At 32.6% G+C, this 15,648-nt stretch overlaps 1 protein-coding gene across 4 annotated transcripts; it reads left to right on the top strand.

The window, feature by feature from the left end:
- The first annotated feature begins 7,491 nt into the window (after positions 1-7,491).
- Positions 7,492-13,732, top strand: LOC11405207 (glucan endo-1,3-beta-glucosidase 4). 4 transcript variants are annotated; one of them, XM_024773313.2, is made up of 6 exons: positions 7,492-7,598; positions 7,717-7,762; positions 8,321-8,431; positions 9,245-10,501; positions 13,217-13,244; positions 13,349-13,732. In XM_024773313.2, the coding sequence occupies exons 3-6, from the start codon at positions 8,365-8,367 to the stop codon at positions 13,491-13,493; spliced, it is 1,497 nt and encodes a 498-aa protein (XP_024629081.1). In that variant the 5' UTR covers positions 7,492-7,598; positions 7,717-7,762; positions 8,321-8,364; the 3' UTR covers positions 13,494-13,732. The 4 variants fall into 4 exon arrangements, with proteins under 4 accessions (XP_024629081.1, XP_024629080.1, XP_024629079.1 ...); XM_024773312.2 differs by having other exon boundaries at positions 7,493-7,598; positions 8,302-8,431; XM_024773311.2 differs by having other exon boundaries at positions 7,506-7,762.
- Positions 13,733-15,648: the final 1,916 nt, after the last annotated feature.

Raw genomic sequence — 15,648 nt, 5'->3', positions numbered from 1 at the left:
TTAATGAATAATAATAATAATATATATATATATATGTGTGTGTGTGTGCGCGCGCGCGCGTAATATATTGACCGATAGATGTAATGGTAAAATTATGAAGATATAGGAACATGAAATGACAACAAAATATATGGTTAATGATATGTATATTTTGTACTCATCGTATGTATATTTTAACACTCGAAATAATTAGAAATGACAAAGAGATATTGTGTGTGTGTGATATATATATATATAGAGAGAGAGAGAGGTGTAACATTATGATTTGTAATTTAAGGGATTAAAGTTGTCAATCTTTTATAACTCAAGGAATGAAAATTAAATGATAAAAACAAAGTCAAGGCATAAACATTTATAAATTAAGAGATAAAAAAATGAAAAGAAAAACATTTAAGAGATTGTTGTGAGTTATTAGGAATAAAATAAAATATGTGTTTATGTAAGTTTAACTCAATTAATATGGATATTGTATATTAGTGGGGTTTGAACCCCATACACCACACTTTTGTATATTGAAAATATGTGAGCTTCGACCGTTAGGCTACTTAACAAAATTAAAATAGAATATTAGAGATTGTTGGTTCGAATATTAACTAAGGAAAAGAAAGTGAAAGAGTTGAATTTTCATATCCTTTATATTCTTATTATTGTGTGCATGATAAATTGCAATGTAATTAACAAAATAATTGATAAAAAATTGTAATGTATGAATTATGATTCATTTTAACAGTACAACAACCCAAGCTTATTTCAAAATTAAATAAATAATTAACTCTAGGTTTTGTATTTTTGGCAGAACAGTAACTCAAATGCATTGATACTAGTGTGACACTCGTGCGTACGCAAAGGTTAATGTATTTATTACCAAACAAAGTAATTTTATTCAGACAAACCAATTAACGACACCGAAATTTGAGATGATTTAACAATGAAAACAACATAGTTTGAAATAAAAGACACGACATACAACTTACAAAATACCATACAAATTATACTGCATAATAAATATGAAATAAAAACATTTAAAGTAATTTAACACGAAGTTTCAATAGTTGTTGATTAACAAACGAACAACACACGTAACCTGTAACACCCTAGTTGTTTAATTAATTATTTTAATTTATGTGGAGTATATATATGTTTATATATGATGTTGGTGATTTATGCGGAGTATATGCTTATATTAAATGTATATATGTGATTTTGGGTGATTTATGTGATGTATTATTTTATCATATGGTTTATTTAATAATAATTAAAATAAGTATGAAATAATAATTATTTTGGAGTTTGGGGAGTTATTTAATATTTATTAAAGTTAATGGGGAGTTAAGTGAAAATATAGGGAGTTAAGTAATGGGAAGTTAGGAAAAGAGAAGTTAGAAGCTTTGTACGTGAAAACTGTCAAGTTGGGAGAAAGGGAGAGAAGAGCAAGTAGAACCCAGAGAATTCAATTGTTGTGCATTTTTCATTCTGAATTAAGGTAAGGGTGAGGTTTACTTCAAGAATGTAGTTATTAAATCATGATTTTGTATTTAACAGGTTTTGGTGAGGAATTGGGAATTTGGGGTTTTATGATAGAATGAGGATTTTGAAGTTGTAAGCCTGTTTTTGATGTTAGAATTGGTTTCTGGTTGTATAGAACACTTAATTATGTATCTGTAAACTGATTTGGGGAGTGATTGGAAGGAAAATGAGATTTTTGGGAAAAACCAGTTTTCTGCTCGTACAGAAGTTCATCGCTCGCCTCGCGAGCAGTCCAACTTGCCATGGCGAGTAGCCCAGATTAAAACGTGATTTTTGAAAAATTGTTATAAGATGTTTTGGGGATGGTTTAAGGTACCTAGATGATATTAATGATGAATGGTGGAATTTTTAGGCTAAAAAGATGAATAGGGAACTTAGAATTTGGATTTGAGTGAGAAAATGACATTTTTCCCGAGAGCACCTGATTTCCACTCGCCTCGAGTTCGCCTTGAACTCGCCATGGCGAGCTAGTGGTTTGTGAACTCGCCATGGCGAGCAGATGTGCTCGCGAGGCGAGCTGCACAGTTCCTGAATGTTGTTTTGCTAGCTTGAATAGTAGTGGTTGATGTTGTTGTTTTTGAGCATGGTTATATATAATTATGCATTATTTTGGTTGATTGAACTACTGGATTAATGGTTACTGATGATGGTTGAAATGTATGCCAATTGTTGAATCATACATATTATTAAAGGGGAGTCATATTGAGTTGCATTGCATGGTCAGTTGTATGTAGATATACACAAGTAGGTCCATTGCATATGCATAAAACAGCGGTGAGGGCTTCGGTCCTGGAGTACGAGTTGCTCAACAGCGGTGAGGGCTTCGGTCCTGATGAATGCTTTAACCATTCAAAAGCGATGAGGGCTTTGGTCCTGTTTGGTACCACATGCATATTGCATTTCATTAAGAAGTCTAAGATGGTGTCTTAGCAGTGGTCATGTCGCTTGCATGAGTCTTGGTTGTTGATTTCAGTTATTATATGATGGATGATGTTGGTGTTGAATATGCATTTATATATATATTCATTGTGATCATGGTGTATTGTTGATGTTGTTGTTGCTTGTGACTTATACATATGTATGTTTACAAGATAAAGTATTGTTGATTAGGGTGTTAGATTCAATTGATGATTTTAATATCTATAATTATTGTTGTGAATCTCACCCCCTTCTGCTTGAAAATGTTGCCCTTCCTATGGGTAACTTGCAGGTGATCCTGAGTAGTAGGTGGTGGCTCAAAGTCGTGTCTAGGGCTCTGATACGTGGGATGGGATTTATCATTTTTATTATTGTTGCTTTCCTTTCCATGTATCAAATTTTGGAACTTGTGGTGTGGAGCCTTTTGTTGTCTTTGAACTATGATGTTGAATTATGTTAAGGCCTTTAATGCCATAAACTATTGTTGGATGTTCATGAGGTTATGGATTTTGAAAACTATTCCGTTGCTATGTTTTCATATATAATAAGTTGAATTGATTAAATAGTTTTATTTTCTATTTAAGAACTTTTGAAATGACATGTAGCATGTCCGTCGTGGAATTACTCTGATGTATATTGCTATTTAATTGCTTTTGGGTAACGGGGTGTTACATAACCACATCGATCCCCTTCAACGAGAACAACATCAATTCAATCCAAATGATCGATATAACCTGATAAACATGTTTCAATAGTTGTTGATTAACAAACGAACAACACACATAACCACGTTGATCCCTTCAACGAGAACAACACCAATTCAATCTAAATGATCAATGTAACCTGATAATCATAATTTATTAAGGAATCACATCATTCAACATGAGCAAACAATCCACGATCTAACTATCTTTCGATAACTTCATCTGCAAAATCCCACATGAAAATATGTTGTCGTGGAAAACAACTACAAAGCAAATATAAAAAATTATGGGGGTGAGAATCAAACCAGCTTTGAAATACCTTTTTAACCATACATTGGTCCCGCCAACATCATACAACTAAGTGTTTTGTTTGGTTGAAAGTATAGGAGCCAAGCGGTACTAGAAACCTGAAAGAATACGAGTTTCTGATAGATAATACTGCTAAAACAAGATGTCCAACATGCTCGCCACCCAATCAAATCTCCCAATGCTCGTATGTTCGAAACGCTCCACATGTGATAGGTGAAGATCAAGGGTATCGTCTTGCGTTTTTTAACCCTGTCACGTAAATGATTATTCAATTATTCAATTGTCGCAACTTTTGCAATGAAACAATGTCATAACATATTGATTGAGTTTGGCCACGATATTGTTAGGCACCACCGCAAAGTTGATATTATGTTTCTAACAAAAACGTCGCAGTGTATTCATATACCATCGAAACTAGGCAATGGATTAATATTGGAGTCTTACATGCACTTATAGTTCATTGCAATGACTCATCTGTGGAGTTTCTCAAGGATAATGTCTATCTAGACAGAGGTTCAACGAGATTGCAATTGGTTTCAACTGAACCCAAAATCCATAATGGGGTTCTGCCGAAAAAACTTTCATTTCTATATTACTCAAATACGAATCACTTTGAAATATGGAGATTAGAGGAATTTGAGATGGAAGAAAATTGAGCTTTGTTTGTTGAGTCATAGAAGTTTGAATTTGGTGAGGAAAATGCAGTATTGAGGTGGTTGGATGATGCCGACTACATGTAAATATTTGTTCGACCAATCTAATGGTATAATCACTTGGTAATAAGTTGTATATCTTTGCTTTGGATTTTTTTTCACTTTTAAACTAATAAATGAAGGAATTTAATTGTACTCTATTGATTTTGCAAAATGGGAGCTTGTTTGTTGCTATGGACAACCCTGTGTTTGGAATTCAAATTTACCACCTCTAGTTCAATATTGTTTTTAGTTTATCATATACTCTATTTTTCATGAAAATCTCATTCAATAAAGTAATAAAGAAAAATTATGATTTATAAATTATAATACTGACCTTCAGTTATTATAAAAATTATCAATACTCTTTTCATTTTTTCTCCCCCTTGCTTCCGTTGTCAATTTCAACTATTCTTGTTCATTACACATTGTTAAATTGAAATTAGTTGAAGCCGGAGCCAATTATTGACGATTTTACGTCAGTCGAAAAGCGTAAAGTGTCACTTTAAGTATTTAATGATCGACTTTATGTATTATGTAGTTTAAACTTTGCATATTCAATTTATGGTTTATTACAACTTAAATGAGTTGTATGCAGTATTATTTATATATTTTAATCTATTTTAGCGACGGTCATTTAAGTTGTATACAACATATTTAAGTTGTAATAAACCATAAATCGACTTGTACAGAAAAAAAAAACCATAAATCAACTTCAGATAAAGGTTGACAACATAACAAACAACATACTATAATATGGTTATGAAATCAAATGTGTTCATATCCTTTGTTACTAGACATTTAAATCATATGTAATTTATTGAGTTATTGAATTGAATTGGTCAATAAATTTAACTTGTCAAATACTTGAATTTGCAGAAAAACTTCACCTACTCAAACCTTGTCCATTTATTTAGTCTTAATCATATATATTATTCATAGGTACATGTATTACCTTCATATACAAAAATTGGTAACATAGAAAGTTTCAAGGCCATTGCAATATATTCAAAGCATATAAAAAGAAAAGAACAAATGCAACTATGTATAAGTCAACAATGCAACATACTCGCTATGATTAGTATTTGTTCAACTTATGAACTTGTAGAAAAAACAATTGATATTAACTTAATAGATGATAATATAGAAAAATAAACAATGAAATACATACATATGGTACATAATTGATACCTTAATAAGTTCACCTGTCATGTCAAGATCTTACTTAACTTTGCTTCCTTTATCGATTTTAATCATTCTTGTTTATTACATGTTGTTAAATTGAAATCGAAACTGGTTTAAATCGAGTCGATTATTGATGATTTCTAGTCACTCGAAAAAGTGTATAGTGTCACTTTAAGTGTTAAATTTAAAGAGAACATTTGCTTATCTCAAAAACGGTACAATGGTAGTACTTAAGTACATAATCATCGATACCAATTATGTGTCGGTATTGTGGGAAAAAACATTGTTTAATGAGTTGAAGGTCTCATACATACATTTTTTTACTAGTGGGTCCCACATATATTTAATATTGAAAAAATAAAATGTAACAATACAAAGTTATATATATATATATATATATAGAGAGAGACACGTACGTATTTATGTATGATCAATGAATTCCACTTAAAAAAATTGTATGAGGTGTTGAGTGAGAGGGATTAAATGCTTATTAAAATATTGTTATTAAAAAATTATAATTAAATGATGTACACACGTAAAATCCATTTTAATATAAAAAAAATAGTTTCTTAGTTGATTGTGTTTAGTGAGAGCAAGAAACGAGCTTGCAGCTTATAAGTTCATCCGACTAAAAAAGACCCATTTAGTAATTGTCTTATCGTTACAAGCTCATATCTTATTTCACGAGCTTATAATTTATTTCACGAGTTGATAAACTATCTTATAACTTATAGCAGATAGTTGATGACTGATAGCACGTGAAGCCCGCACATGTAGTATAAATGCGGATACGATACGATACGGGTACACAGATATATGAAAATTTAAAATTTAAGGTACAATACGACTAAGAATGTTGACAAAAAATTTATACTAAAATTTGCATGCATGTTAAATACTTGAAAAAAACATCGACCACTTTTCATTAATATACAATCATAAAAGTCACAATTTACAAAATAATAATGCACGTGATAAAATAAAAAAATGTGAATTTTTTGGATAAATCATATTGTCATTTATATATTAGGATATCAACAAATGTACTAATAAAAGAAAGTTTGTTTATTATCGATTGATTGAATCTCTTCTCTCTCGATACCTCCATCCACCAAATGACAATATCTCAAATTGAATCTTATACACCTCCATTGATTTTCATAATTGAGTCTCACTTTTTTACCATTCATTTTTTTCAAGGATGCGTATATGTGAAATATCTTAAAAGTATTTGTGTGTATTTGTTGAGTACCGTATAAGTATTCTATAAAATATATATTTTAAATTAAAATAATTAATTATGATACTCCGTGAGTACGTATCTACGAAGTATCGTTATCCGATAAGGATACGTCTTCATATCTGGAGTATCCAAATTTCATAGCTGATAGATATTGATGACTTATAGGTGATAATTAAACCAATTAAAGTGTTTGGTAAAATTAACGGTTCATCAAGTTTTTCTTTTTAAGAGAGGGAGTTGATAATGTAAAAAGACATTCTTATTCATAATGAATTGAAATAAATTTAAAATAAAATTTTACCAAACAATTAATTTAATAATATACAAAATATAAATGGAATTAAAAAACCTAAATTATCAAATATCATAAACATCCATTAAAAAAAGACAAATATTAATTGATATAAATTTTATTATGAATTAAAAATATTCTTTCCTCCTAATTTTTTTCTTAAAATTATCATTTCACGTTGATTTACATTTTTCGGCTAATTAAAATGTTAATTTTATCAAACATTTTAATCAGCTTACATGGATCTAGGTGGGTAGTTTGTCTTATAGTAATAAACTTTTTTTTGAACTAAAGTCTTAAGCTAAAACTAGTTAACAAATTTAAATGAATTTTTAGAGATAATTTTTTTTTTATCCAAATTAAAAATAGAGTCATGCTAACATGTTAGTTTCTAGTTTTCACAAAAAACAAATATTTATTTAAAAATTAAATTGATACAAATTTCAATATATAATTTTTATTTCTGTTACTTTAACATCTGTCATGAAGGGAACTGTATGCATTTTCCTTAAAAATCATAGAGTTTAGTTTAGTTAGATTCTTGGTAAATTAAATCTATAAGAAAAAACATATAAATATTGATTTATTTATTTTTATAAAAGGGAACAGGCTCAAAGAAGGGGCAAGGATCTAGGTGGGTTAGTTTGTCTTGTAGTAATAACTGGTGTCCACTGTCCAGTGACTCAGTAAAGTGAGAAACATTGTCTGCCTCTTCAATCTCTCTCACTGTAAAGTCTCTAACTTTCTTATTCATTTCTCCAAACCCTTTCACTCACATTGCTATCTAATCTAAATCTGTTAACTCAATACTTGCTGGGTTGTTTTGTGTTTCTTGAACCAACCCAGAACTGGAGCTGAAATAGCACCAACTCTTATAGGGTTTGCAGATCAGGTATTTCATATATCTCTTTTGTTTACCACCATTCAGTTTTTGCTTATTCATTCCTATTGTTTACGTTTCAGTCTGTTTTTTTCTTTTCCTGACATGACAAACAAAGCTGTTTCTGTTTCTGTTCTTAGATTTCTTTCTTCATTTGACTTGGTTCTTGTTCTTTTTTGTTAACCTTTTGCCCCAATTTTTTTTATTCACGTTTTTCTCTCTCTCTTTTATTTTAAGAAAGTATTTAAAAAAACAACTTTGTATAAAAAGAGGGTGGTATTTTTTTCATTAAGAAAAATTATGTACAATAATGTGCCAATCCTTTCTCATTGTTCTTGATTCCAGAATTATCTTTTCACCATGATAAACTAAATTTGATTTTGTATATGCATCAATTTTAGCTAAGAGCACATACATGCATTTGAACCTTGCTTCTTTTCTAGTTTTATTACTTGTTTTTTGATGTATAAATTTTGAGTAATCTTTTTTTATATGTTGATAATTTTAGCCGTTTTAATTGTGATTTCATTTTTATTGTTGAATTTTGACAGTTAGGGCTTTACCTTGCAGAAGTATTGGACTGAACTTGCTGGTTTAGGTGATTATTGGATGTGATGAAGCTTAAAAAATGGCTTGCAAGTGTTTTGTTGCTCACTGCTGCTATGCTAACCACTACATTGGGTAAAATACATATCCCTTTTAATCAAGCGGTTATCATATAAGTGCTTATATATAAGCTATTTCTATAATAAAAGTTAAAATAAAGTCAAACTGTTTTTGTATAAACTTTTCATTAGCTATCTTAGAGAGCTTATGGAAATAAACTAAAAACAACTTATAGCTATGGCATAAACCGTTTAGGTAAGTTCTCTCAAACAGTGTCACAAGTGCTTATGCTAATAGACGGGCCTGTTTGGAAAAACAGCTTATTTGCAGCTTATAGCACAGGCGTTTATCATTATAAGCGCTATGCATAAGCTTACATAAGATATTTTTATAGAAAAGATAAAATAAAGTTAAATTGTTTTTGTATGTTATATGTTGTTTTCATAAGTTATATTGGAGAACTTATGAAAGTAAGCCGAAAAAAGCTTGTTAAAATTGTCATAAGCTGTTTTCACAAGTTCTCTCAAACAGTCTCACAAAACTTATGTTAGTAGATAAGCTCAAATAAGTCATTCTAAACAGGCCCCAATTCATTTTGCAATGATTTCGTGAGAAATGATTTATTTTTTATGTTGCTAACTTCCGGTTAATATCACAAAATCTCGGATGCAAACCATTAGTCTCTTAAATTTGCATATGCGTTCATTTACCATTGTTCATATTTTGTTTTCCTTTATTATTTTACTTGGCTTTATAGTCACAAGCAAGGATTTTACTGTTAAAAGGACTGCTTGTCTTATTCAATGCAAATGCAAGCAATTTGGGGATGTAGATATATGATGGATAATTCATCGTCTATTACGTTAAATGAACTTGTTGAATTTGTAGGTGCTTTTGTGGGGGTAAACATTGGCACCGATGTCTCTGATATGCCATCTGCTTCAAACGTGGTTGCTATTCTAAAAGCCAATCAAATTACTCACGTGCGTCTTTATGACGCCAATGCTCACTTACTACAAGCCCTTTCGAAAACCAATATTGACGTAATGGTTGGTGTCACCAATGAGGAGGTATTGAGAATTGGAGAGTCTCCATCAGCAGCCGCAGCTTGGATCAATAAAAATGTAGTTGCCTATGTACCATCCACCAATATCACGGCAATAGCTGTTGGCAGTGAGGTTCTTTCCACAATCCCAAATGTTGCTCCCGTTCTCGTTCCTGCCATGAATTCTCTTCACAAAGCTCTGGTTGCTGCAAACCTTAACTTCCGTGTCAAGGTTTCAACTCCCCAATCTATGGATATTATCCCTAAGCCTTTTCCACCTTCTACTGCCACCTTTAACTCTTCGTGGAACTCTACAATCTACCAAGTCCTCCAGTTTTTGAGAAACACGAATTCCTCCTTCATGTTAAATGCCTATCCTTACTATGGATACACTAAAGGAGACGGCATTTTCCCTCTTGAATATGCTCTTTTCCGACCCCTTCCTTCAGTGAAACAAATTGTTGATCCGAACACACTATATCACTATAATAGTATGTTTGATGCAATGGTGGATGCTACCTATTACTCTATAGATGCCTTAAATTTCAAAGATATACCCGTTGTTGTCACAGAAACTGGCTGGCCATCTTTTGGTGGAGCAAATGAACCCGATGCTACTGCAGAAAATGCTGAGACCTACAATAATAATATGATTCAGCGGGTCCTGAATGATTCCGGTCCTCCTAGTCAGCCAAATATACCCATTAATACCTATATATATGAACTGTTTAATGAAGACAAGAGGAATGGGCCTGTATCGGAAAAAAACTGGGGCATCGTCTATACTAATGGAAGTGCCGTTTATCCTTTAAGTTATGGTGGTGCTTCTGGCCAGATCACCGGAAGTGGAAACTCTACGGGAATATTTTGTGTTGCTAAAGATGGAGCAGACACTGATAAGCTGCAAAATGGCCTGAGCTGGGCTTGTGGTCAAGGCGGAGCAAACTGTGCTCCTATTCAACAAGGACAGCGATGCTATCTCCCCAATAATGTGAAAAGCCATGCCTCATATGCTTATAATGATTATTATCAGAAAAATCAAGGTGTTGGTGGAACTTGCGACTTTGATGGTACTGCCGAAATCACTTCCAAGGATCCAAGTAAGTTGATACAAATTCTTACTTCTTTTTTATTACATTTGGATTTGATGTCACAATTTCAGTCATTTATGCAGTGAACACATCGGTGACCATTGGATTAAGATTGGACGCACTAAATTTTAAGCTTGGTATTTTAGGGGAGCCCCTAATATGGACCTCAATTTAAAGGGACCATTGGCGAACCTTTGTTACTTACTTACTATAGCCGGTCACTATCTTTTATGTTTTGTTTTGAGGCTTAATTACTGGATTTAATTTCATCTTCTCTCTTTACATCTCTTCTCTCTGGTTCATGTCAAAGTCTAGTCTATGCTGGTGAACAAACCTCAAACCTCAACTATCCACCTTCAATCTGTCCATTGTCGATTCGTTTCCTAATTACTCGGATTACCCTTTGTGATTATGAACACCGTCCTATTTTGCCCATTCCTTTATACACGTCACTCTTAGTGAATGGGTCAATCCTCTTCATTTGTGTGAGTGTTTCTAATTAGATTTGTCTCTAGGAGAGTACTAGTAATCTGTTGGGCTATTTTGTCATCAACAACAACAAACAACCACAATGTCACATTTGTCCCTTTAACTCCCTTCACCCAAAAGCTTCAAATTTCAACCACAACTACAAAAACTACAATCACCTCAGATATCCCCTCTGATTCAATTTTTGTTTGGAGGCTTTAAAAAGGCAAACAACATCAAATAATAATACTAAACTTTGTGGTTTGTAAAGATGAAAATGAAATATGAAAGAAGAGAGAGGATTGGGGGAAGGGAATGGAGTGGTGGAGCCAAAAATGACGTTGGTGAAGAAACAATTGAAGCATATAAGAGGGGATAGAGAAGAGTAAGAGAGTTAATTTGATTACAGTAAAAAAAAATGACCGGCTATAATAAGTCACTTTGTGAGGTTCACCAATGGTCCCTTTAAATTGAGGTCCATATTAGGGTCTCCCGTATTTTAGACTTTAAAAATTATCTACTTGCTGTCTGCACCATCCGATTTTGATCCAACAATCACTAATGTGCTGCCTATCTGAATGCGTGACCTCAACAAATCCAAATCCCGTGTTATTTCTTTAGATAGTCACATATATGTAACTGCGTCCGTTTTAGATTGAACATGCCATCGGCTAACTATCCAAAAAGCTTACGCTGTTGGGTGAAAACACTGCCTCATGGAGCACTGTTTGGGCTTGAAGTGTAGGCAATGCTCAAGCCCACCCAATCTTGTACTAAAATTTAACATTTTTACTGATAATGGGGGCAATGATAATTGAACTCTAGAATATATGATTATAGCGACACTGATGCCATCTCATGGACCACTTCGTTGAATTATAATGACCCTATTTCAAGTATAGGTGCTGTTTTGTTTACTAGTATTAGCTTTACTCGTTTAGGATATTCAAATACATGGAAGGTACTTCCCTCATTTTTCCATTCATTATATTATATAATAAACATTTATAGCTGAATCTAGTTTCATGGATTGATAATTTTGAACCGGAGTTATAATATCAGTGTGTCACTCTTCAATGATCTATTAACTTGTCTGGAAGAAATTGCCCAGATCCTAGCTGGTTGCGTCAGTATTAGTATTAATGTTGTTTGGATGCGTCTCATGCTTTCTTGCTGATTCTATAGGTCTATCTCCCCGTAAATCTGTATTAGAGTATGTTTGGATGGAGGATTTTGAAAGGAAGGGGACGGCAGGACTTATTTTCTTTTCTAAGTCAAGGAAGCTGTAAAATGCTTCTAAAAATAAATTAAGCTGTAAAATGCTTCTAAAATAAACGCTTCTTTTCTTTTCTCACTGTACGGCTCAGTATTCAGTCCAGTTTCACGAGGCATTTTTTTAGATTTGGGAATGTTGTAGTATTTTTGCGATCCTGATGCGCATGGCCTAGGCATGAAACTTATTGAAACTTCACATAACTATGCTATTAGAAATTTCTTCTTATGGCATCCTGGAACTGATTGCATTATTCTGAAACTATTGGTGGGGGGTGAATTCTGTCTTATTAAAATTTCATGACTTTATTAAGTTAAAACTGTGTCTATTTCTCTTTTCAAAGACATTGAATAATTTGCAAATATTTTTGAAGAGAGACATGAAATTTATCATGACAAGATAACTGGGTTCTACAGTTGACGACTTTGATAAATGGTCTATGGTGGATTAGCTCATAAAATACCATTGAAGGCTAATGTTTCCCTTTGTAAGTAGAAGCTCACGGTCATTCTTATTCTAATGACTAATGAGTGAGATTGTGACCTGATGAGTGCTGGTTCGACAAACACAAGGGTAAACAAATGAGTTGAATTTTGATACACTCACGTTTATTTTCCCTTATTTTTTTTCAAACTAGTACTTATCAGGTCACCATCTTACTCATTATGATGTGGAAGACCTTGTGCTTTTACATGAGTCGTCTTTGGAGTTTCAAGTGATTTTCAAGTATTTACCCACTGTGGACCACCTTTGTTGACATGACAAGATATACTCTAAAAATTTGTCATAAAAAGATTCACTCCAATGGTAGCCGACTTTTTCAACAATGTATCTTATAAATTTGTGCGAACAAGTAAATGATATTTTAAGTCTCTATGTTCCATTCAAAGTTTATAATCACTTTTTTTTTAGGACAAGTTTATAATTACTTAAATGTTTCCTTGCGAGCATTTAACCATTTAATACTGCGTAATTTGTTTCAGGTTATGGATCCTGTAGATTCCCGGGAAGGTATACATCTTATCTCAATCTATACACATCCATGATTAATTAAATTTAGAACTAATTGTTTCTCTTTAAAATTCTTATCTGATCATGGGTTATTTTGATATCAGCTCTGGCGCTGGAGGAGTGAGTTTACCTCCCACGGCACTTGGACCTTCTTCAAGTCCCTTTGGAGCAAGTATGAACCTGCAAGTGTCTACCCTTCAGTATATGATTTCTGCTATTGGTGTATTTTTTGCTCTGATGATTCTTTGACCAAAAGGTTTATGCACTTCAGATTGCAATTCAATTATAATGTAGTTTTCATCGATTTTGATTCTTACTTTCTTTTGTCCATTTTATTCTTCATAGCTATGTCACATCTTGTGCATTTGAGGTCTTGTAATTTATCTCTTTTATGATAGATAGTTGCTTAATTTAGTGGTTTAGCTCTAGGAGAAAAACTGAACTGAATCTAGAAGAAATTATTGCCACTGTTATCTCTTTTACTTCATTTTGAGTTGTCTGGGGAAAAAAATCTCTATCCATCGGGTTCTAAAGGCTATATGTGGATTGATTGAAAGATGAAATTGAACAGGTGAAACTATACCAACTTTTTCATTTATGTTGTTTAAAATAAAATAGAACAAAATGAATCATAAAAATGTATTTTCATCACCTTCCAATTAATATTTTTTTATTTCTCTCTTTGTACTATAAAAATATCTAAATTATAGAATGACAATTTTCATTTCATTTTACTTCATTGTGACGTTACATAAGGTTGGTTGATTTGATGTATATTAATTAAAGAAGAGTGCGCAAGACCAACCAACTTTTAATGGCTTACCATTAGAAAGTGCAGTGAATGGTTTGCAACTTGTGAAAGCGATGATGAACCAACATTTTTTTTAGAGTAGTTTCATTTTCTTGCCTGTTTTGGGTGAATGAATGGTTCGCCTCTTCTAAGATCTGTTTAATTTTTTTATTTATTTGAATAACTAGGGTTTGTTTAATTGTCAATTATAAATATCAACCACCATGATATATGATAAATAAGTTTAAATGAGTTAAGATGTTCAACTCTTTGGAAGAGTTTTCTAGGAAGGATGCCCATATAGCTGTTCATACTTTTATAGCAAGGGTTACTGCATTTTTTTTGCATGTTACTACTATAATGTGTGAATAAAAAGGATAGAACTTCTTGACCAAAAAAAAAAGAGGATAGAACTTTATCTAAAATAACGAACTTCAATTTAGAGGATAAAGTAAATATTATCAATTTTTCTAATAAAAAGAAAAGTCAAGAAACAATTTTTAACTTTTTAAGAAATGAAATGTACAATTTTCAATATAAAGTTAAAGTTTCTAGTTTCTACCTTTATTGTGCCTTAGAGGTGTTTGCGAGTGTTGAGTTTTATAAAAAAAGGGTAAGATTAAGTCTATACTTTGATATTTTAAAAAAATTAAAAGAACTACATAAATATGTATTTTTTGGTTAAAAGAACTACATAAATATATAATATCACCTTGTTTTGGTTGGATAGGTGGATGAGTGATGTCCCACTTTGTGAGACATTTCATAGCTTATACGATTTATCTGAAAATAAATTATCTACTGTGGCATAAATGTTTCATTGGGGGTGGGATGTGGGTGGGGGAAGCTTGGAAGTGGCGGAGGAAGTTTTGGGTGTAGGAGGAGGAGCTGTTAGAAGAGTGTAGACTTTTATTGTTAACAGCTATGCTGCAGGTTGATTCTGCTGATGCTTGGAGGTGGACCCCTGACATAGCCAATGGTTACACGGCTAGTGGTGCTTACCGCTTGCTCACAGATACGACGCATATCAATTACCAGATACTGCTGAGGCTTTTATGGAGGAAGGATGTGCCTTTGAAGGTTTCAGTGTTCACTTGGCGTTTGTTTCGCAATCGATTGCCTTCAAAATCGAATCTATTCCGTAGAGGCTCGATATTGTGTTAGTGGTTGCGGTCTTCATGAATTCGAATGCCATTTAATCGCATCTTGTGCTTTTTTCGGATATCTTTGGCAGCTTGTTAGGAACTGCTTTGTGTTCACTCAGCGGATCCATCCCATATTTTGGATCACTTCATTCTTCGACTTCTCTACAGGGTACGGTAAATCTAGACGCTCTTTCATGCATTTGATTTGGTTTGCTACAACTTGGGTAATTTGGAAGGAATGCTAGAATTTTCCGAGGCACTCAGGGTTCTCATATGCAACTTGTGGAGAGTGTCAAACAACTTTCCTTTATTTCATTGTTGTTGAAAGTTGGTTTGTATCTTGTGAGTGTCTTTTGTGATACACCTTGTGCTTGTACCTGAAAGATGACTCTCTGTTCAATATATCATTTTGATTTCTTTTGTTCATTTAATTTCTTTTTAAAATAATTTTAGATTGATATACAAGTTA

The sequence above is a fragment of the Medicago truncatula genome, chromosome 8, assembly GCF_003473485.1.
Source record: "Medicago truncatula cultivar Jemalong A17 chromosome 8, MtrunA17r5.0-ANR, whole genome shotgun sequence".
Taxonomy (NCBI): domain Eukaryota; kingdom Viridiplantae; phylum Streptophyta; class Magnoliopsida; order Fabales; family Fabaceae; genus Medicago; species Medicago truncatula.
This window is presented reverse-complemented; position numbering and strand designations above follow the sequence as displayed.